The sequence below is a fragment of the Ailuropoda melanoleuca genome, chromosome 12 (assembly GCF_002007445.2).
Source record: "Ailuropoda melanoleuca isolate Jingjing chromosome 12, ASM200744v2, whole genome shotgun sequence".
Classification (NCBI taxonomy): Eukaryota; Metazoa; Chordata; class Mammalia; order Carnivora; family Ursidae; genus Ailuropoda; species Ailuropoda melanoleuca.
The window spans coordinates 64,150,761-64,171,718 of record NC_048229.1 but is presented as its reverse complement, the minus strand read 5'-3'; the positions used below and the strand labels follow the sequence as shown (position 1 = coordinate 64,171,718).

Genomic DNA, 20,958 nt, shown 5'->3' with positions numbered 1-20,958 from the left:
AAGCCAGGGGCACAACCCCAGGACGATGACATTTTGATAAAGTTTTTAAAAATGATTCCACTTTGCAAGACAAATAGCTAATAAAATAGATTCTTTTTTGGTAACCACCCATACACCAATCAATCTGTCACTCGGAAAACTGTTTCCTGAGAGGTGTGAAATGAGGCCACTCTGGAGTTCTGTGGGAACAGAGAGACCCTGAGAAGCCTTCCACTCCCAGATTACACTTGCCACCCCAAAACAGAGAAGCTATCTGATTCAGAGCACAGGAAATACACAGCTGATTAGTTGCTCAATCAATACCAACTTTTGAAAGACGAGCAGGAGGCGGCTGCCCCACTGTTTACATCCAGCCAGCCCGCGCTGTCACGTGTGTCTCCTCTCTCTGTCTCTTTCCAATTCCACCCCTATTGGGGAAAAAATTTTTAAGTAAGTGTTCCCCACGTAGGGGGCTTGCTGAGTGAGTCACACCAAGGGGCCCTCTTCTGTGCTACAGACTTTCAAGTAAGAACTTAAACAAAGGGTCATTTCAACGCCACCAACAGAAATCAAAAGGAGAAGCCTTGGTTATAAGACATGACCTCTCTGTGCCCACTGAGGCCACCGTGAGAATACAGAGACCCTCACCCCCTGCATGCTATCTCTGTATCTCCGCTTGGCTGCTATTTGCTTTTTCCACCTTTATTTTCCCTTAGACTTTTTTGGAACAAGATGGGATAAATCTTAGTTAAACAGAACCTCCCTCAAAGCAGCTCTCAGTGCAGAATTCTGCTGTACCAAACCTACGGGAGAAGCGGGCTCCTACAAGTGCCAAACACAGAACACAGTGTCTGCACACAGTGGGCCCACGAGACATGTCAACTGGTTTGTTTTTTAAATGATGGAATCTGAAAGGCCCCAGGAACAAATAAGATGAACTGGGTTATAACTACTGTGAAGAAATGTGCCAAAAAACATACTAACAGGAACAGATCAGGAAACCCTCCCCCGCCCCCAAAAAGCTGTAATTCCATGATGGAAACTATAAAAGAATTGAAACACGTCCAGAAGTAGAAGTCGGGATAACTGAAACAATAGAGCAAAGAAAGCAGTGATATTGAGGCTACGTAAGACATCAAACCAGAAATGCAGACAAAGAAGACAATCAGAGGTACAAATAACGCACTTGGAAATGAGAATTGGTGTCACAGCCCTACAGTAGGTGAGAGAAAGATAAACGGGGTGAGGCACACGATGAGGGAAACGTCAGAAAAGAAACAATATAAGAAAAGTCTCCAAAGATGAAAAAACAGCTCAGCCTAGAAATAAAGAATACACACTGTGACTTTCAAGTTTAACTCTGAGAGAAAGAACTCAGCATTTGCTAGTTACAATTTGGAATGATAAGTGATCCAGCAAGCTGAAAGGAGATATGTTCTTTTGAAATTGGGTAAGAATGACAAGAGGACTGACATCACAAATAGCGAAGACAAGATGAATCTCAGGAAGAAACGTGCCATTCAAACCACACACGAGTGCCCTAACCACATGGCATTCGTGCTCCTAAGTAAGACCCATTCTGTGTAAGTAGAAGAAAACAGACTCATTAAAAAGTGGGGGGGGGGGTTGTGCACAATTATACTTAAAAAGAGAGAGGGAATGTCTGACTTTTTACAAAAATAGATAAAATCTGATATAACAAGACACTGGAATTAGAATGGACCAGTTGAAAAAGAAAGAGGAAGTGATCTGACAAAATTTAGCCACCCCTAAGATTTAACCTACACTCTAATAATTGCCAAATCCTGCTCCAGCTGAGACTTCTCTGCTGAGTTGCGGGTCTGACTATCCCACTGCCACCTGGACACATCCATGCAAATGTCCCTCAACACCACAACCCTCCTATGACCCACCCCAACCTTGGCCAGCGAGCGACTTCAGCACCCATTCAGTTGACTGAACTGGAGGTCCTTTTTCACGCCCCCCATGCTCAATCCCACCCACTTGTGTTAGTCTGCTGGGCCTGCCATAACAAAAGATCAAACTGGGTGGCTTCAACAGCAGAAATGCACTTTTTCCCCTTCTGGAGGCTAGAAGCCCAAGATCAAGGTTCAGGCTGATCGGGTCTCTGGTGAGAGCTCTCTTCCTGGCTTTGCAGTCCTCACATGACCTTTCCTCGATGCATGTGTGAGGCCATGGGAGCCTCAGATGTCTTTTTTATAAGGGCACCAATCCGATTGGATCACAGTCTCACCCTTATGACCTCATTTAACCTTAATAACTTCCTTAGAGGCCCCATCTCAAATACAGCCGCATCGGGGGTTAGGGCTGTAACAAATATGAATTTGGTGGAGGGGCAGCTCCTCTCACCAGCCATCCCTAGCAGTGACTCTGGGGTACTTCTGCACCCCACTAATAAGATCCCAACCAAATGTACAGACAGGCCTCTGAGTATGCCTGTCCAGCCATGCCTCTCCCCTTGCCTTGGTATTAGAGGTTTAGGGGTAACTCCTTCACCAGAGTTTAGTCAAGACCTTTCCCCAAGGCCAGCAACTGCTTCTTACCCTCACCCCAAGGGGCTTCCAGCAACCCAACCTAGTCTCAGGTCTGCATGACATCTGACCCTGACACTCAGCTAGAGGGCTGTGAGACTTTATGTACGTTTCTAAACATCTCTGGACTTGAACCTTGTCAACAGCATCTGGCCCAGCATTACCATGTGGACAAATAAATCAACCTCCTAGGTGCCAGGCCCTTTGCACACATTATTTCTGGACCTATGAAGTCAGAAAGAAAGTAGAAACTGTAGAAAGAAAGTAGAAACTGAGGCTTGGAGAGATGCCCTGCCTGAGGCCACTACTTACTGGTCTAGGGAGCAGGTCCATCCAGCTCTACAGCTGGTTCTGCTGACTGGGCTGTGTCTCAGGGGAGGTCGAGGCATCCAGGAACCTGGACCAAGCATCCAGGGACATGGTCTCACTTGGAGCTGCACGTCCATCAGAGGTCACCCCAGGTGCTGGTCTGCGGTCTAGTGGCCTGCGGGCTTCAGGCTCCTGGTGGACAAGCAGGCAGGCGCGCACTCAGGACCACTGCTGGATCCGTAGACACTGCCTTGCTGTGCTGGGTAAACAGCCCACTTTCCATGCCCACCCCACAGGCCCGCCCTGCCTGACTGCCTATTTAAGCAGGAGGCCCCGACTCCACTCAGCCCAGGCACCGCCAGCTTCCGGAGCTAGGAGAGCAGCCCTGCAGGCCTCGCTCACTCGGGGATGAAAGGTCCTTCTGTTTCACCATTTCCTACCGGTGCGTTTTGAATGATGATGCTGAGTTGGGTTGTAGTGGGAGCTGATTCGGCTGGCCTATGAGTATATTGAGATGTGTAGCAGGCCCGAGGGAGGCTCTGATTGAATTTTTCCCATTTCTAATCCCTGACTTGATGTGATCTTATTTTCAAAGAGGAAGAAAGCCTGTAGTTTGTGAAAGGACAGAGGAGAGCATATTTCAAAACGAGGTCTGGCTGAGAATATCAATGATCTGACGTGTTTTTCTTTTCTTTTGAGGAAAAAAAAAGTCTTGTAATTTCAAGGTTGTAGAGATCCCATTTCCCCTCGGGAACCCCTTCCCTAAATAGTTCCTGTCATTTAATTCTATCTTGAAAAAATGTGCAGAGAATTTTTTAGAAGAGTTTGGTGGGGGAGAGAGGTTGTGTAGCTGGAGGGGAACAGTTTGGGGAAGGTCTGAGGACAAAGGGCCTCCTTGAGAAACTTCTGAAAGATGAGGAGTGAGCTGGTCCCCACTCCAGGGTGGTGCGGCCTGAGAGTCTCATGGGCTCAGGAGAGGCCTGCCTCTTTCATGTCCACTTCTAGATGCTTGCCAGCCTGTGGCCTAGGGTTAGGCCGGCCCACGAAGAGGGTGAAGGACAGAGGTGCATGCAGGTCATCAGCCTACAGAGGGTGAAGTGGCAGACATCCCAGGTACAGGGGACAGGAGCTTGCCTGCAGGCCAGAACAGCAAGACCCCTCTGACCTCTTGGCAGGTTGGACTCCCCAGGCTATGGAGGGTGGCGGGGGGATGCATACCAGGTGGGTGGTTAACTCAGAGGAAACAAGTTAGGGTGTCCACATGGAAAAAAGGGCCCCTAGGGGAACACAGGTCCTAGGGGCCGTGGCTTCTTTCTTCCCACCCTAATGTGGCAACATCAAGTACCCATGCTCATTTGGCCCTGGTCACGGCTGCCCAAGATGCTGGGGTGACCCCCTGCGTGACAGGGAGGGGGGCACCTGAGGCTCAGATGGATAGCAGACCCAGGCCTAGAACCTGGGTCTCCCTGGAGCTTCTCTATGGGGATTCCTGAGCAAGAGTGAGCCAGTTGTTTGCCAAGTGAAGAAACACTCCTGCCAGCCTTTCTGCAACATCTTTGGCTTGTGGACCGAGGGACTGAGACTTAAATTTCAGATTCCTCTGAAACAGTTTGAGTGATTTGCAAAATAAGTGTGTAGAAATGACGGGAGCTTGTCCAGAGGAGCGCTGGGGAGTAAGGGTTGCCTCGACATGTGACGGTAGTGAAGAGGGTCCTGGCAGCAGGACGGGCTTGAAAAGATAGAGGGCCAAGGAGCGCCTCACGGAGCCCGGCGGGGTGGGGGTTGAACTTCCAGGGCCTGAAGCCAGGAGGCCCAGCCTTGAGCCAAGGATAAGGCGGGAAAGTCAAGAGTGGGACTTGGGGCTGGAAGGCGGGACTAAAGAGCCGAAGGAGAGCCTGAAGCCAGAGGGCGAGGTCAGAGAGCGGCTTGGGGCCTGTGACCAGGGGGCGGAGCCAGAGTGTCCCGGGAGGGGGCAAAGCCCGAGGCCAGGGGCGGGGCTGGAAGGGGAGGGCGGGGCCAGGGAGCGAGACCAGCCTACCAACCCCACCCGGGCGCGCGTCTGGAGCTGCGGGTGTGCGGGCAGAGCGAGCAAGGGATGCAGGGAGCCGGTGGCATCGTGTCCAAGGCCTCCGCTCACACGAGTGTCCTCCCTACATCCCCTAAGTAGACCCCACTGAGGTCACCAAGTGTCTCTGCGGGACGTCCCCTAGACCAGCCTACCTTTACCCTTATCTGCTGTGAAAATCCCCTATTACTTTCTCGCAATGCGGCTTCCTCCTCCCCACCTCCCCACCTCCCCGACCTCGGTCCGGGTGGCCACGGTCCATCTTCTACCGCCTGGGTTCAGCTCTGTCCCACCCCCACGAATCTTGGCGAGGCTGAGATTACACAAAGCTCCTGGGGGAAAGCTCCGATTGTTCTAGCTTCGCCTATCAGATCAAACCCAGGCCCCGAGGCTGGAGCTCTGAATTCTCATCTCTCCGCCCACCACCTCACACATCCTTAGCCTGGCCCTGGTCCAGCTGTCCACGTGGAGCTCTCATCCCTCCCACCCGTCAGGCGGAGTTCTCTCCCCCCGCCCCGCAAGCCTGTGCAGGTTTGTCGCACAAACCTCCGCCCCCACCCCCTCTGGCTGCACTTCGTGGGTCCGCGGGGACAGCCTGGTCCACACCCTCTCCTTGGCGACGTGGAGGGTGTGGCGCTGCCTCTGGCGCAGGTGGGGCCCCTTGGTCTTTGTACTTGGCTCACCTGTTCTGGGCTGCTGGGTGGCTGTCGGTTGAGTTCGGACACCTCTGTGAACCGCTCATCTCCTTTCAGGTCCTGACTGCGGTGGCACCCCCTCTTCAGACGAAGATCAAGAGGGTCCCAGCAGCCCCTCCTCAGGTAAGACAGGGGCTTCTGGAGGGGGAGTGCCGCTTCAGGCCTCCCATCATAGGCGAATTATTTATGTTTTATATGAAGAGGGGATGTGTGAAATTGTTTAAGAAAAGGTTCTGCTGTTTGGTTAAATAGTTTTGGAAACACAGCTCTGAGGTAAGCCATCAGGGCCTGGCAGTCTGGTCCTTCCCGGAACTCCCTCACCAGTGGAGTGCAACGCCAGGGGCGGGGGTGTGTGTCACCCACACAAATCTATGGAGAAAATACAAACTCCTTCAATACATAGGGAAGACTTGAGGCAGCACTTCACAAAACTGAAGGAATACAATTTAAGTATATTCAGAAATGTAACCAGATACCATTACCCACTAAACTATTAAAAAAATTTTTTTTTAATTGCTTAAAACCCAGAGCTGGTAAAAATGCTATGAAACAAGCCCTATTAAACAACTGGTGTAATGCAATTTGGGCGGGGGGCGGGGGGGGGTCCTGACACTTGGCAGTCATCAGGAGTTCCTATTATCTCCCTATTACACGAACGACACAGCTAGAGTCAGGCGATGGGATAAAATACTGAGTGGTTGCAGGGGAACTCGGGCCTCGGAGTTAGAACACACAACCTGCATTCTCTGGGACTGGCGGCGGAGGGGGGCGTGGGAGCGAGCAGCTCCGCAGCTGCTGGTATCAACCACAAGAGCAGGGTCCCTGGTCTGCAGAGACAATCCATAAGGCCACCTATGGCCCATCCTCCCTCTGCTTTGAGGAATGGAATTCGTCATCATTACTCAGCCACCTCTCTCAGTTCTGCTTCTACCTTAGTAAATCTGAAGATGTGTGGGGCTGGTGCCCCTTCTGGTGTGCAGACTGCAAACATAGGCAATAAATGCACAGAAACTGCCCGCCGTTGAGACCTGTTAAAGCCGGGTCAAAAGTCCCCTCGTTATCTCTGGGGCCATAGAGTAGGGCACTGGCTGGGGCTTGGTGAAGAGACCGTCATTGTGACTTTTGAACCCCAAGCCCCCTGCGGAGGCCTCATCCCAGCACACAGAGGAAGGCTACGAGGGAACAGCCCCAACAAAGGTGGGGAGGACTAGAAGGGTGTGGTGGGGAACCACAGGGGGGCCCTGGGACTTCAGAAGTAGGAGGTGATGCAGAGCGGTCCTGGAGATCAGGATGCTGGGCCTAACGTGCTGTTCCCTGCCAGGTGCTTGGGCATCTTCCCGGGGTCAGCAGGGGCCACTGCAGAGTTTAACAGGGGAGTAGTGTGGTCTACTGTGTAGTTTAAAAAGATCCCAGTAGCTGCCATGTGGACCAGAGGAGGGGAGGCCAGCTGCCGGGAGACAGGTGGTGTCTGCGCAGTGTCTAGCTGGGACAGGGCAGGGCCTGAGCTGGCCATAACCGTGGGAATGGATAGGAGGCATTAGGGAGGCAGAACCGGGGGCTGGTGGGAAGAGGCAGGGTATGGTGGATGTCCAGAGCCTCGGGGACTACTCAGGAGACAGAGCTGGGGAGGCGGGCAGTGGACGAAGAAGTCAGCTATCAGGAGAGACACCTGGGAACAGGTGACCCTGAGGGATCAACCAAGGGAAGAGACAAGAAGCAGAGGAAGGTCTAGCTCCTCAAGGTAGGCAGGGGAGGAGGGGACCACGAAGGGGTCGGAGAAGAAGCAGCGCCAGGGGCAGGAAGGGAATGAGAAGGACGGTGGCCCCAGGACCAAGGGCAGAGGGCTGCAGGATAGATGAGGATCACGCAGCTGAAGCCTCCTGTTGGGCCTATTTTTAAAAGCAAAATCAGGTTGAAACTGCATAGACTGGTTTCTCATTGGTGCTGACTTCTATTCTGGCAATTTTCTCTCCAAAACTTGACCAGAAAGCCTGGTGAGACCCCTTGTCCACCTTCTGTCTAGTGGTGAGGGGGGTGCAGGAAGCCTCAAGCTGGGGGTCACTCAGCCCTCCCAGAGTGCAGGACACGGGCTGGACCAGCAGGGCTCAGCTCCCCCCTGCTCTGAGCGGAAGGATTACTCCAGGCTAGGCTGATCTGTGTGCTGTAGGTGGGAAGCTACTCAGACATTCTAAGCATTTAAGTTAAACAAGCCCAGCTCAAGACAAACTGTCAGTGAATGTGTTGGATCCTCCTTTCAGGCCCATTTTCCGAAGCTGCTCCTCCCTGGCGTCTCCTCGCCGGCCTCCTAGGACCTGGTGGGTCATTGTGGTCAGGGCGTGGCCGGCCAGGCAGGACTTCCTGAGTGGCTCTGCCTCCCACACGCCTGCTCTCAGCTCTCCCAGACTCTCTGCTTTATCTCCCTCCCTTGCTCACTGCTCGCTCCACCCACCATCTATCCCCTTCCTGTCTCCATGCCCTCCAGGAGGACACCCCCACACTAAAATATGCACACCTAGAAAGCAAAGGCTCTGCCCCCAGAAATTCCTGGGACCTTGCTATAACATACCCCAGGCAGTCACAGTGCTGCATCTGACTCATAGGAGCTGTATGCCAAGTGCCCCCAGCCTCCAAGCCCTCCCCCTCGGCAGCCTGGGCATGCACCCCTCAGCCAGCACAACCTGCCAGTGTTGGACCCCCAGCCATTAGGCATAGGCCACTTCGTCCATCTCGATCTGCACCACCTAAGTGGACTCTTGACACTCCCTTCTGCCTTGTCCCCTGTGGGGCCTTGCTTGGCTCCTGGAACCAACCCTAAACACCGATCCTTGGCTGAAGTTTCCAGTGCACTCACTTCCCCATGTCTGTGGATTTACTTTGCTACTTACATCACTAGCAGTGGCCTCTTCTCTGAGCAGAAATGGTTTTCACTAAAAATGGCACCTGGGTGGCACAGCAGTTAAGCGTCTGCCTTCGGCTCAGGGCGTGATCCCGGCATTATGGGATCGAGCCCCACATGGCTCCTCTACTATGAGCCTGCTTCTTCCTCTCCCACTCCCCCTGCTTGTGTTCCCTCTCTCGCTGGCTGTCTCTATCTCTGTCGAATAAATAAATAAAATCTTAAAAAAAAAACCCACATTAAAAAAAAAAAAAAAGAAAGAAAGAAAAGATTCAGGCTCAGCTCCCCTGATGCCTCATGGTCCTGAAAGGGAATCAACTGTTCAGTACATACACCGAGGGAATGGAAAGGAGTGAGCCCCCACCCTGGTCTGGATTTGGGCAGAGGAACGTCATTATTGCCCTTTAAAATGAAGATCTTTCTTGAAGAGAGTCGGGTCTGGGGCATCAATCTAGCTATATACCTGGGAAACAGAGGGCTGTTGATCAGTAAGGCTTGTTTTTGGTTAAGTGGGTTAAAGAAATCAGAAGCCGGGAGTCCCTGGGTGGCATAGTCGGTTAAGCATTCTACTCTTGGTTTTGATCTCACAGTTGTGAGATCAAGCCTGGCATTGGGCTCTGTGCTCATCTCGGCGTCTTCTTAAGGTTCTCTCTCCCTCTCCCTCTGCCCCTCCCACTCATGTGCGCACTCTCGCTCTCTTTCCCAAATAAATAAATCTTTAAAAAAAAAAGAAATCAGAAGCCTTCCTCTATTAGTCAGGCTGGGATGGGATATGCTATGGCTTAACGTTTTTTGTCTCGCTCATACGACATGTGGTTTAGCTGGGCCCTGCTCCATGCATCCTCACCATGGTACCCAGGCTGATGAAGCAGCCACCATCATGAACACTACAGGTAGATGTGCCAAAGGGACAGAACTCTGGAAGGTCTCACACCTGTGTTAAGTACTCTGGCCCAGCAGTGACACATACAACTTGCACTCACAGCTAGTGGGTCAGACAGAGCTGATCACATGATTCCCCCCAACCACAAGGGGACCTGAGAGTGCAATCCTGCCTCATGCCTGGAGAGCAGGCTCCAGCCCCTCGGGGGGCCAGAGGAAGCGAGGCAAGGGTCCCATCCTAGGCTTGGAGGAAGAGGTAGAGACAAAAAGGGAAACGTCTACCCAAATGTTCTCAAGGATGAAGAATGCTTATCTTTTAAGTAGTCATTCCTGGATGGAGACGAGTCCCTGCCTATACCAGTGTGGGTGTACCAGCAATCTGGGGACAGATAGCCTCCATGACCAGAGCCAGGGGTTCTTGTTTCCCTTTTCAGAAGTGCAGGATTCAAAGCCAAACAGGTGTAGAGACAGCTACCACTACCGGAGGGACAGGGGTTAGTGGGAACCCAGAGCCGCAGAAGACCCTTGGAAGGCAAGTTTGGTGGCAGCAATGGAAGGGAACTTGGGGAACTATAGACCCCATGCACTCTTCCCCACTGGCCTTTGCTGTGGACAAATGACTAATTCACAGTCTTACATAAATGAAGCCCCACATCTCACTCCCAGGAGAAGCAGGCTCCAGCAGCTCCCAGTCCCCCCACCCCCAAAGTTATACACTCTGGAGCAGGCTCTGAAATTCCACAGGCAGGTCATAGGCTTCCCGAAGCAAGCAGTCCTTGGTTTAGCCTGAGTGGGGTTTCCTCTCTCAGGGCGAGAGAGTTCTTTCTGGTTCCAAGGGCTCCAGTGCTACTGTGTGCGAGGGAGGACCGGAGGATAGCCTCTGAGAGGGCCCAGGACAAGGGCCTAAGTGCTCAGTGGTGAATGAGACCCAGCCCCTGTCCAGAAAGCCCCACCCTCAGGCCCCGCTGCCCAGGGCTGCCGGGAGGCTTGGTGAGATGCTGACACCTGATCTTATTTACTCATTCACACCAATTTGCTTTTTAATCTCTGCATAAATTCTCCTCTAGGACTCAGTTTGTTAAATGTTCTTTGCACAGAAAACTTCAGGCTGAATGTGAAATGATTCCCTTCAGAAGAATTTTAGCAAGTCTGTTCTGTTTTAGGAAGGTTTGTTGTCTTCATCTGTGTTCTCTGATGCCTGGAAATGCCTACACACCGCTCAGTCGGCCAATCCATTCCAGGAGGAAATGCTGTACTTGAAATGCAGCCGAACACTGGGTCTGCAGAAATCCTACCATTTGTGTGGACTTGTATTTAAAGTTCTACTCCCACAGAAAGTATGTTGTCATTTCTTCTTAAGCAAAGGATGTTCCAAGCCTTGTTCAGCTCATGAACCATTAACATCAGCAGGGAAGCAGGGACTTTGTGGGGACAGCAGCCTCCGTAGCAGAGCCTGAGAAAAGTGAGATCCCTCCTAGTATACAGCCCTGGGGAGGGCCTCTCCCGCGGGTGGAGGTGGGGCAGGCCAGCTGGAAGCATGCTGCATGCTGGCCCTTGGCCAGGCACGTGGCAGACGCCACAGAGCTCGCCTGAGGCAGGTGACGTGACCTGCTGCAGAGGGCCAGGACCCCCGGCTCACACACGTGTGTGAGGACAAGCTCGGGCACAGACCTCAGCACGTGGGCAGGCTCAGACTACTTGGGGCAGGAGGCCCATGCGGTCTAGATGCTCAGTGGCTGGCACGTGGCCTCCTGATTTGGACCTCACTTGAGGATGTCAAAGTCTCCTCTTTGGTAGTTGCGACTGTCTGCTCCAGGCCTGCCCTGGAGCTGCCCTGTCAGTGCCCGTGTGGAGGAGATCCTGGAACAGAGTGATCTCAGACCTGATTTGCATCATGGAGGAAGCCCTCCTCCCAGCCTCCCCCAGCCCTGGGCTCAGCCTCCATGAGGGCACAGGACTGGCAGGAGCCCTGTGGCCTTCAGCTTCCAGTGGACCTAGGCAAACAGATATGGCCGCAGGCGGGTTCTTGAGTGTCATACAGGACACCTGGGAATGAGAGACAGTGCTGCTCAGGATGGCTCAGGTAGGGATTTAGGTGCCAGCCGCCATCCAGCGTTCTCAGGGGCCCCCTTTCTGGTCACCAATAGATGATTCTGGAATGGCAGATGGGAGAGGGGAGGGTGGCCAGATCTTCAAACTCAGCCCCATCTCATGATGGAGCCCATGGTCTCAGGACAACTGCCCCATGTCATCGCAGCACAAGGTCTTACGCCCAGGAGGACTGCCATTTTAACTATTAAATTGATTCAAGCATTCCTGGCACATATACCTCCAATGTGGCTTGAGATTTGCTTTCCAGTCATGCAACAGTCCGCTTCATCTGGGCTTTCTGAGTTCTGACATGGAAATGCCGAGGCTGGCTGATTGAAGGAGTGCCACAGAACTGCTTACAGCCTATTCCTATTCTCAGAAACCACATGACGCATTAATAGCTCCCATGGAAAGTGTCTTTTTGAAAATTTTATGGCCCCTTTGCCTGCATCTGATTTCTGCAGAAGCCAGTGACTTGGGCTCACACAAGCAGTCCCCTGCAGACGGTCCTGGAGATGGAGGCCCCTGCCTCCCCTGCACCATCCTCACCCCTTGTTTGGGAGAGCAGGGTACCCTCTTTGTCAAGCAACCAACCACACAAGGAGGAAACTTTGAGGGCTCCAGCTGTATCTTGAGGGTCCTCTGCAGCAAGAAAATTAACGGTAGTAACAGTAACGAAGATATTACTAGAGATGTGGCAGGCGCTGTGCTAAGTGTCATTTGTACCCTGAGATGGTGTATGTGTATGAGACGGAGATGTGTGTGCATAACTGATGAGCAAAGTACAGCGCAGAGTGTCAGTGAAACAACTTGTCCGCTATCCAGCAGAAGGACCTGGACCTGGCACGTCTGACACCACGTTCGTGCTTGTAATATTGGCACTGCTATCTCCTGAGGGATGCTCAAATCCTTTGGGCATAGACCCCAGGCACCGGATCTCACAAGCCCTTCAAGGACTCAGGAGAAAGGCTCCTTTGCCCAGTGGGCAGGCCAGAGGGGACATTTGCCCAGGAGACAAACTATTAAGAATGGAGTTTTAGAAAGATCGGTTCACTGGTATATATTAGATAGGATCCCTTTGATGGCAAGTGACAGAAATGCAGCTTCAAAGAAAAGGGTAATTTGCCAACTCACGAATTAGAAAGTCTGGGGGTTGTATTGTCTTCAGGCACAGGGAAACTGGAGCTCAAAGTGCCACCAGCAGTCTCTCCTTCTAGCCCTCAGGTCTGTTTTCCTCTGAATTAGATTCACTCTCAAGGAAGGCTCCAGAAGCTTCAGGCTCTTAATGCTTCCACCTCAGAGAAAATGCAGGCCTCTTTCCTGAGAGGTCCAGTAAGAGCACCAGTGAGAGCTAGCTGGGGGTTTTTCACCTTGGGGTCAGGGGGCTGTAGTGTCAGTTGGGCTAGTGTGGCTCACTGCCCTCGCCTTGGATTGGGGTGGGGCAGACAAAAGTGGGTCTACCTCAGCCAATGGGGCAGAGCAGGCTAGGACTTGGGCCTGTGCTGGTGCTGGAGACGCCATCAGGTGCTCCCAGGCTGCTGTTAGGGGCCCGATGTGCAAACAGGTACCTGATTGGAGGGACAGCTGGGGGGCATGCAGGGCAGGGAGGGGATGGGCAGGATGGGGAAGTTGGGGAGGGCTTCAGAGAGAAGGGGGCAGGTGCTTTGGATCTGGAAGGGTCAGTGGGCATTGACCTGGCACACCTAGGTCACTGGGAGTTGCTGCGACGGCACACCTGTTCAGGCCAGCCCCCAGCCCCCATTTCTGTGACTTTCAGTGATTAGCCTGGGTTTGTGTGACCTGCATCACTTAGAAAAGCATCCTCTTCAGTCTTTCTTTCTGTCCTCCCAGTGAGGAGTTGACTCCAAGTTTCTGCAGCTCAGAGCTCCCGTTGCTATGCCAACCCCCAGGGCAGCAGGCATCCAGGCAGAAATGGGCTGGCCCAATATTGGCGCCGCCGGCGGATGCGAGCACATTCCGGTAATTGGATTGGAGCAATCCTCTCCGTCTTTCCTGCAGAAACCTGGGGCTTGGACCAGCGCCTGTTTAGACAGGAGCCTGTGGTCACAAAGAGGATGGTAGGAGGTGCCTCGGCTCCAGGATTCCCAGCCCTGCTGCTGGGAAGACGGGGATCAGCAGGCATGAGAAGGAGAGGGAAAGGGCTATGAATGAGGGACAGATCCCATCCTGCCCCCAACCTGGGGCAGCTCCCAACCCTCCTCGACTTCCCAAAAGTTCTCCAAAGCTCAGAAATCCGTCAAGATGGTTCAGGCTTCCTTAGAGGGGCCAGCACTTGCCTTGGTCAGCAGAACTGGGCTGGCTTGCTCACTTTCCCACTACAGGAGAAATTCAATGTCAGCATTCACCCAGGACCCTTTGATCCTCTGTCCAGCAGGTCTTGTGTACCAGCGTGCCTGCCAGGTCTCCATTTCCCAGCCATGGGATGGCTGTCCTGGCGCCAGTATCATTTGGTATCTAGTAGCAGAGGGCCTGTCCACTGCAGCTTACTCAAGGAGGCTGCTGGGGACCTCCCAGCCAGCTTCAACACCAAATAGGACAGGCCTGGCCAGGCCCTATGCCTGAAACGCCCTCCCCAAGGAACAGCAGATCAGCCGGTCCCCCAGCCCTCAGGGAGGTGTATGAGGAGGGGCTTTGCCTTAGCTGGGGCCTCCGAGCGGTACAAGTCTCCCCCTCCGGTGCTGTGATGGCTGCAGGTCAGGTCACCACAGATACCAGTAACCCACAGGAGCAACTCTGGTGTGGAGCTTCTGTCAATGCCCCATACCTGCCCAGGAGTCACTGGCCTATGACCTCCTGTGCCAGCCTGTGACCACCTCTTCCTCTCCCATCTGGACTATGGCTGTCTGGCCCCCAAACCTTCCCAGGGAAGTTCCCTGCCAGCCAGGTGAGCCTGCGAACCGATCTGCTCCCTCTGTCTGCATGGCTCTGCGGCCCAGGCTCCTTGTCACAGTCAGGCCCAGTCCAGTCCTCGCTGTAGGGAAAGAACATGGTAGTGAAGGCCGGCAGCTCCGGCCTAAACAGTGTGGTTGGGTCTCTGAGGATCTGGAGGTACTGCGGGTCAGTCGGGAGCGTAGAAGGTGGGTGGGTGGACGGGCTCTGGCTGCCCCCCGCACAGTCAACAGAAGCAGCTTGTCTCCTCTTCAAAATCCGCCAAATCCACAGATCAGGGTGTGAGCAGCCAGGACACACAGGAGCCAACCTCAGCTGAGGCGTGGTCAGGGAGGTCCTACAAGGAAGAGGTGGGGTGGCAGGGAAGGATAAAGCCTCACAATTAGCCCTGGGAGGCAGGTATTGCTACCCCCGTGTCAGAGATAATGAGAGAGGCTCAACAAGCCTGAGCCCCAAACCCAAGCTAAACAGTGAGCAGTGCAGCTGGGAGTGGGGGCAGGCCTGAGGTTGACTCCCAGGGACCCTCCCTTGGGGCACTGGGTAGCCCCCCTACTGATCCTGGGGCTCAGGAGTGACCACGAGGATCTGAGGGTGTCTGGGACCCACGCTCAGCTCTGGAGACCGTGGCATTGGGGCAGGGGAGGAGGAGCGGGCATCCTGAGCAACCAGGAAGCCCTACGCCAGGACTTATAATGGGGAGAAACCCAGGAGTGATTGTTACTTTAAAGTAGGAAACTGAAAGAGCAATCCAGCCTGTGGGCTTGAGTGGCTTCCGCTCAGCACATGGGACCTTTGAGGGACTTGTCACTCTGATCAGAGATGCCCATGGCAGGCTTTGCTTGGTAAAGATGCCAGCTCCAGGACAGGGAAGCGGAGAACCGGGGCACAGAGAGGGGGAAGGCATTCCTCCCCGGAGGCCAACCCTGGGCCAAGCCACCCACGATGTTGTGGCCCTGAGGGGTTGCAGGCGAGACAAAGGCCCAGGGGTGCAGACTGGGCGCCTGTGCTACATCCCGCTCGGGCACCCCTCAGGACTCTAAGGCTCGCTGAGAATATCCCAGCCTCCGGTGTTTAGCTCCCACTCCCCTTTCATGGGGAAAGTGTAGATCAGACTAATTAATGTGTTGTTGTTTGTTTACCCTCCTTTCATTTCACTGCGACAAAATAATTAACCACAGAGCTTTAGAAACTGGCTCCATTGGTAGCAATCCCTTTTGTGTCAAGTGCGTCAGCAGCTCCTGGGCACAGATGCAGGGACTGCGTGCGGAGCAGGTGGCCAGGCGGCCCCCGGAGGCTCCTTCTGTCCGGGGCGCTGAGGGATGAGGGCAGGTGAGCGGGCTGGACCAGGGACCCAGGTAGCCATGAAGAGCTGGGGGCTCAGAGCTGCCACATCTGGGAGGAATGCGGTGGTGGCCCCCTGGGCTACCAGCCACCTCAAACCCCCTGTCGCCTGAATGGAGACCAAATACATTGCTGTGAGCAGCTCAGGGGAAGCCGAAAGAACAGACCTGGCTGCTCACTGCTGCTGCAGGCAGGGCTGGGGGGAGCTTGCCCTGGGGCCACAACAGAGGTGAGGTGGACACAGGGCAGCTGAAGAGGGGGCCGGGCCCCACTAAGAGAGGCGGTCCCAGCTGGTGGCGGATCTCCACCCTGCCCTGCCAGTGTTAGGGATGAGCCACAGGGGAGAACAGAAGGTTTGGGAATTTCTCTCAGGAGCCCTTCGATGAAGTGAGGCTGCATCCACCTCTGAGGTGCTAGGGACCCTTCTGGGGTGGGGCTGGGGAAGGAAAAGAGGGGCCAGAGCACAGAGGGTCCTTAAATACAGACTGGGAGACTGGACCTTCTCCTCCAAGACAATGGGGCCGCCAAAGCGAGGATGTAATCAGATTGTTCAGGAAGCTCTTCTGACCTCCGTGCCCCATTGTGGCCTGAGACAGAAGACAAGGGGACGGTGACTGGGTGGGGCGGGCACTCAGGTGAAGATGGTGTTGGCTGGGCTGGTGACCTTGGGCCACAGAGAAGAGGAGGAAAGAGCTAAGACGACCTGGGAGTGGGCCCCCTCCATGCATTCGGGGGTGGCAGCTGGGTGTACCCAGAGTCTGGCCTAGACCCCTACCCCTAGCACCTTGATGCCAACCGAAGTGGCTGCTGGAGGCTTGGGAGACGCCATCCCCCCTCCCCACCTTCAGGGACGGGACCTGCTGCCTCCTCCTCTAGGTCAAGTTGGCGCAGGTGGCTCTGCACCGTCTCCCACAGCCTCCACTCTGGCCAGTCTGACTGGCCGCTCCAAACACTGCCGTGTGCGTGTGCGCTGGGCTGAAAGCGGCCAGACCCAGCAGCTCAGAGAGAGCCAGCGGGCTGCTGCCCCAACTGCAGGTTTCACTCAAATGAAATTGCTGGGATTTTAAAGAAAGAATAAGTAAGTCTGTCAGATGGCAGGCATGGGAGGCCTCTGGACAGCCACCAGCCCCTCTGAGTACTGAGCCATGAGCTCTGGGCCACAGAGGTGACATGGCTCTGCTGGGGGGGATAAAAATCATGTGCACAGAGGGTCAGCAAGCCTGCAACAAACCCTCCAGTTTCAGCCACCATCATTATAAAATTGGTCTCAGGGCCCCAGACCAGTAGCCTGGCCTAAGTTCAGAGGACCCCTGAATCAGCAGACCCCAAAGTAAAAGCCATCAAGGTTAGGACACCTCCCACATACAGCCTGGCCTTCAGAGACCAGGACTCGAGCTGGCTGTGGAAACGTGGTAAAGGCCACTGTCTGGTCTGGGACTCCAGGGCAGGACGTCAGGGATCTCCCATTCTCTGCAATAGCTTCCCCACCCCCTACCCCAAGGGGAAAGGGAGAGGGATGCAGGGACTAGCCCTCTGGCCTCACCAACATCCTTGACAGTGAGCCTCATTGCCCACACCTGAGTGAGAGGCCTTGCAACTACGGCACTGGACAAAACCACATGGTCCTAGTGCCCGCAGGCAGATGAAACTGAGGCACAGGGCAGAGCTGTCTGCAAAGGAACTGTTTCCCATGGCTCCTGGCCAGACGGCTGTGATCTGAGGAGACACACCTGCTTCCCCAAAATGTAACCTTCCAGTGTTTCCTTCAAAGCAATTTCCCCAGAAAAAAGTAAAATCCTTGTGAAATGTATTCTCCAGAACCAGACAGACACCAGATAAAAGTTCATCTTTAGACATTAAGCTCTGGTCTGGGACAAGCACCTCGTCCCCACTAAATCAGCCCTGGAGATGTGGCCCTGGGAGAGCACTCAGGTGACAGGTGCATCCCAGAAATTCCCCCCTTCCCCCTGCACCTCAGGCCTGCAGGTAGTGTAGATTGACCTCCATTCACCCACCTATTTTCCCAAGCTCTGGCTGGTACAACTCCAGGACCCAAGCTCTCAGTCTGCTGGAGACGTGGCCATGTCCCATGAGCTTTCATGACCCTGAACTGCAGAGACCAGGCCATACACAATGCAGACAGGAGCCCCCAGTGGATATACCTACGCCAGCTGGCAAAGAGGGGCAAAAAGGGGCAAAAGGGCCTCTCTGAGGTGGTCATTTCTGAGCTGAGTCTAGAAGAAAAGAGGTGAGCTAAGTGAGGGACAGGGCACGGACAAGGAACCACATCCCACCGAGTAGGAAGTGGGCACAAGGGAGATGGGACTGCAGACACGGCAGGCCTGGCTAGGAGACAAGACACCCAGAAAGGGCCCAGAGAGGCTTCAGAGGGTTTGGGGGTCTCTGAGGGATAGTGAGACTAGACAGAATCCCTCCAGCCACTGTGTGGAAAATGGCCTGATGGAGAGGCAGTCAAGTAAGTGGGTGAAGTGTGATGTGGTCGTGGACCAGCACAGGGGCTCCAGGAGAGCTTGAGTGGGTCGGAGGGATGGATGGGATGTGGGGCCTGGGGGAGGCAGAACCCGGATGGCACCAAGGTCCTGGCTGCAGTGACCAGGGAGACAGGAGGAAGACTGGCGGTGGGGCCAGGATGGATGGAACGTGGGCACAGACCCCCATGGTGCCAGGGCAGAGGCAGGACTGGGTTGGTGAGGTGGTGAACAAGAAGTGAACCCCCAGGAAGAGTCTTCTGGTAATGAAGACTTGAAATGATGCTTATACCAGCTTCACCACAGAAGGATCTCCCACAGGTCCCTGGAGGCTGGGCAAACACTCCAGACTCTTGTCTTTATTGATTCTACATTCAGCGCAGTAACTGCAGCTGGAGGCCTCTGCTAAGCAGGGCCCTAGGGCCTGGTCTGAGGTTCATGCCCTGGCAGGGACAGGGACCTGGGGTGGACTCATTCCTCCAGCTATGGGCCTCAGCTGGGCCCCAGGGCTACATCTCAGACTGAGGGGAGCAGCTTGGGCCAGATCTTCACAGCCCCAGGACACTTCTCCAAAAGTCACAGGGACCATCATTCTGGAAGTTGTAAGGCCCACGCAGTGCCAGGATCCTGGCCGGTCAGGGATTTCTGGTGGGGGTCAGCAGGGGTGGGCTGATGCTGCAGGATCAGCACAGTGAAAGCCTGGTTGTGGGTAGGGCCCTCCTCTCAGGGGTCCTCCTGCCAGCCACACTGCCCTCCACCCCAGGACTCTCTGACCCCATTTCTCTGCTGTTTGCTCCCTCTCTGTTCTGACCTGAAGGACACTCAGTGCCAGGCGGGTATGTCTGAGGCCCCTCAGAATCAGGGTCACCCCTGACCCGTCCAGGCACACTCCTGGCTCCTGATGGGCCAGTGTCAGGCCCAGGCATCCACCAGGATCCCCAGCCTGCCTCCCAAATGCACACAAACTGAGGCCCCTCCAAAATCTGGGGTCCGTTTTTGAGCGGTTAGGTTACAAGATCAAGATGGACAGCTAGACGTGTTCATGTCACCAAGCTGTTTACTCCAAGAAAACCAAACACACACAGGCAAACAGAATACTCCTGCTTCTGATGGAGGAAGCAGGAACAGGGTGAAGGGAGAGAGTGGCCCCAGCATCTAACCTGCTTCCCTAAGGATGAGTAAAGCCCCCTTATTTTCTGTCTTACAGGTTCCCCTGCAGGCCTTGGTGGCCCAGTATGGCCCACTGAGGTGAACCATGACTGGCTGGCCAACACTCACCACTGACCGCCCAGAGACGCATCTCAGCAGGAGGTGACCCCTCCTGCACCTGCCCCCCCCACTCGCCCACCCCTCGCAGGAAAGTGCCCGCACCGCCACGGACACCATGTAGTAGGGCCGGCCGCGGCGCCCAGTGAGCTGCGATGGTTTTGTACACGGCCCCCTTTCCCAATAGCTGTCTGTCTGCCCTGCACGCTGTGTCCTGGGCTCTCCTCTTCCCATGCTACTGGCTGGCAGACCGGCTCGTGGCCTCCTTCCTCCCCACCACCTACGAGAAGCGCCAGCGGGCGGACGACCCGTGCTACCTCCAGCTGCTCTGCACCCTGCTCTTCACACCCGTCTACCTGGCCCTCCTGGTTGCCTCGCTGCCCTTTGCCTTTGTCGGGTTCCTTCTCTGGTCCCCACTGCAGTCTGCCCGCCGACCCTACATTTACTCCCGGCTGGAGGACAAGGGCCCGGCTGGTGGGGCAGCCCTGCTCAGTGAATGGAAGGGTACAGGTCCCGGCAAAAGCTTCTGCTTCGCCACTGCCAACCTCTGCCTCCTCCCTGACTCACTGGCCAGGCTCAACAATGTTTTTAACACCCAAGCGCGGGCCAAAGAGATCGGGCAGAGAATTCGCAACGGGGCCAGTCGGCCCCAGATCAAAATCTACATTGATTCACCCACCAACACCTCCATCAGTGCGGCCAGCTTCAGCAGCCTGGTGTCACCGCAGGGCAGTGATGGCGTGGCCCGGGCCGTCCCTGGGAGCATTAAGAGGACGGCCTCTGTGGAATACAAGGGTGATGGTGGGCGTCACCCCAGTGACGAGGCTGCCAACGGCCTGGCCTCCGGGGACCCGGCGGAGGGCGGTAGCCTGGAGGATGCCTGCATCGTGCGCATCGGAGGCGACGAGGGGGGCCGGCCCCCCGAAGCTGATGACGCCACTGCTGGGGGCCAAGCCAGGAATGGGGCTGGCGGGGCCCCACAGGGCCAGACGCCCAACCACAGTCAGCGGGACGGGGACTCAGGGAGCCTGGGCAGCCCCTCGGCCTCTAGGGAGTCCCTGGTGAAGGTGCGGGCCGCGGCGGACAGCGGCGGCAGTGGGGAGCCGGGCGCCACCAACAGCAAGCTCCCCTACAAGGCCTCCGGGGTGAAGAAGGTGGCCGCGCGCAAAAGGCGGCACCCAGACGAGGCCTTTGACCACGAGGTGTCTGCTTTCTTCCCCGCCAACCTGGACTTCCTGTGTCTGCAGGAGGTGTTTGACAAGCGGGCAGCCGCCAAGTTGAAAGACCAGCTGCATGGTTACTTCGAGTACATTCTGTACGACGTCGGGGTCTACGGCTGCCAAGGCTGCTGCAGCTTCAAGTGTCTCAACAGCGGCCTCTTCTTTGCCAGCCGCTACCCCATCATGGACGTGGCCTATCACTGTTACCCCAACGGGCGGCGTTCCGACGGCCTGGCCTCGAAAGGAGCGCTGTTTCTCAAGGT

The 20,958-nt window shown here is 55.1% G+C and overlaps 1 protein-coding gene across 1 annotated transcript in view; it reads left to right on the top strand.

The window, feature by feature from the left end:
• SMPD3 (sphingomyelin phosphodiesterase 3) overlaps positions 1–20,958 on the top strand; it is a 77,440-nt gene that overhangs the window by 46,596 nt on the left and 9,886 nt on the right. The window contains exons 2-3 of the mRNA XM_002923209.4: positions 5,658–5,723; positions 19,417–20,956. Coding sequence (XP_002923255.1) covers positions 19,631–20,956 — 1,326 coding nt within the window. The 5' untranslated portion in view covers positions 5,658–5,723; positions 19,417–19,630. The remainder of the gene's footprint in view (positions 1–5,657; positions 5,724–19,416; positions 20,957–20,958) is intronic.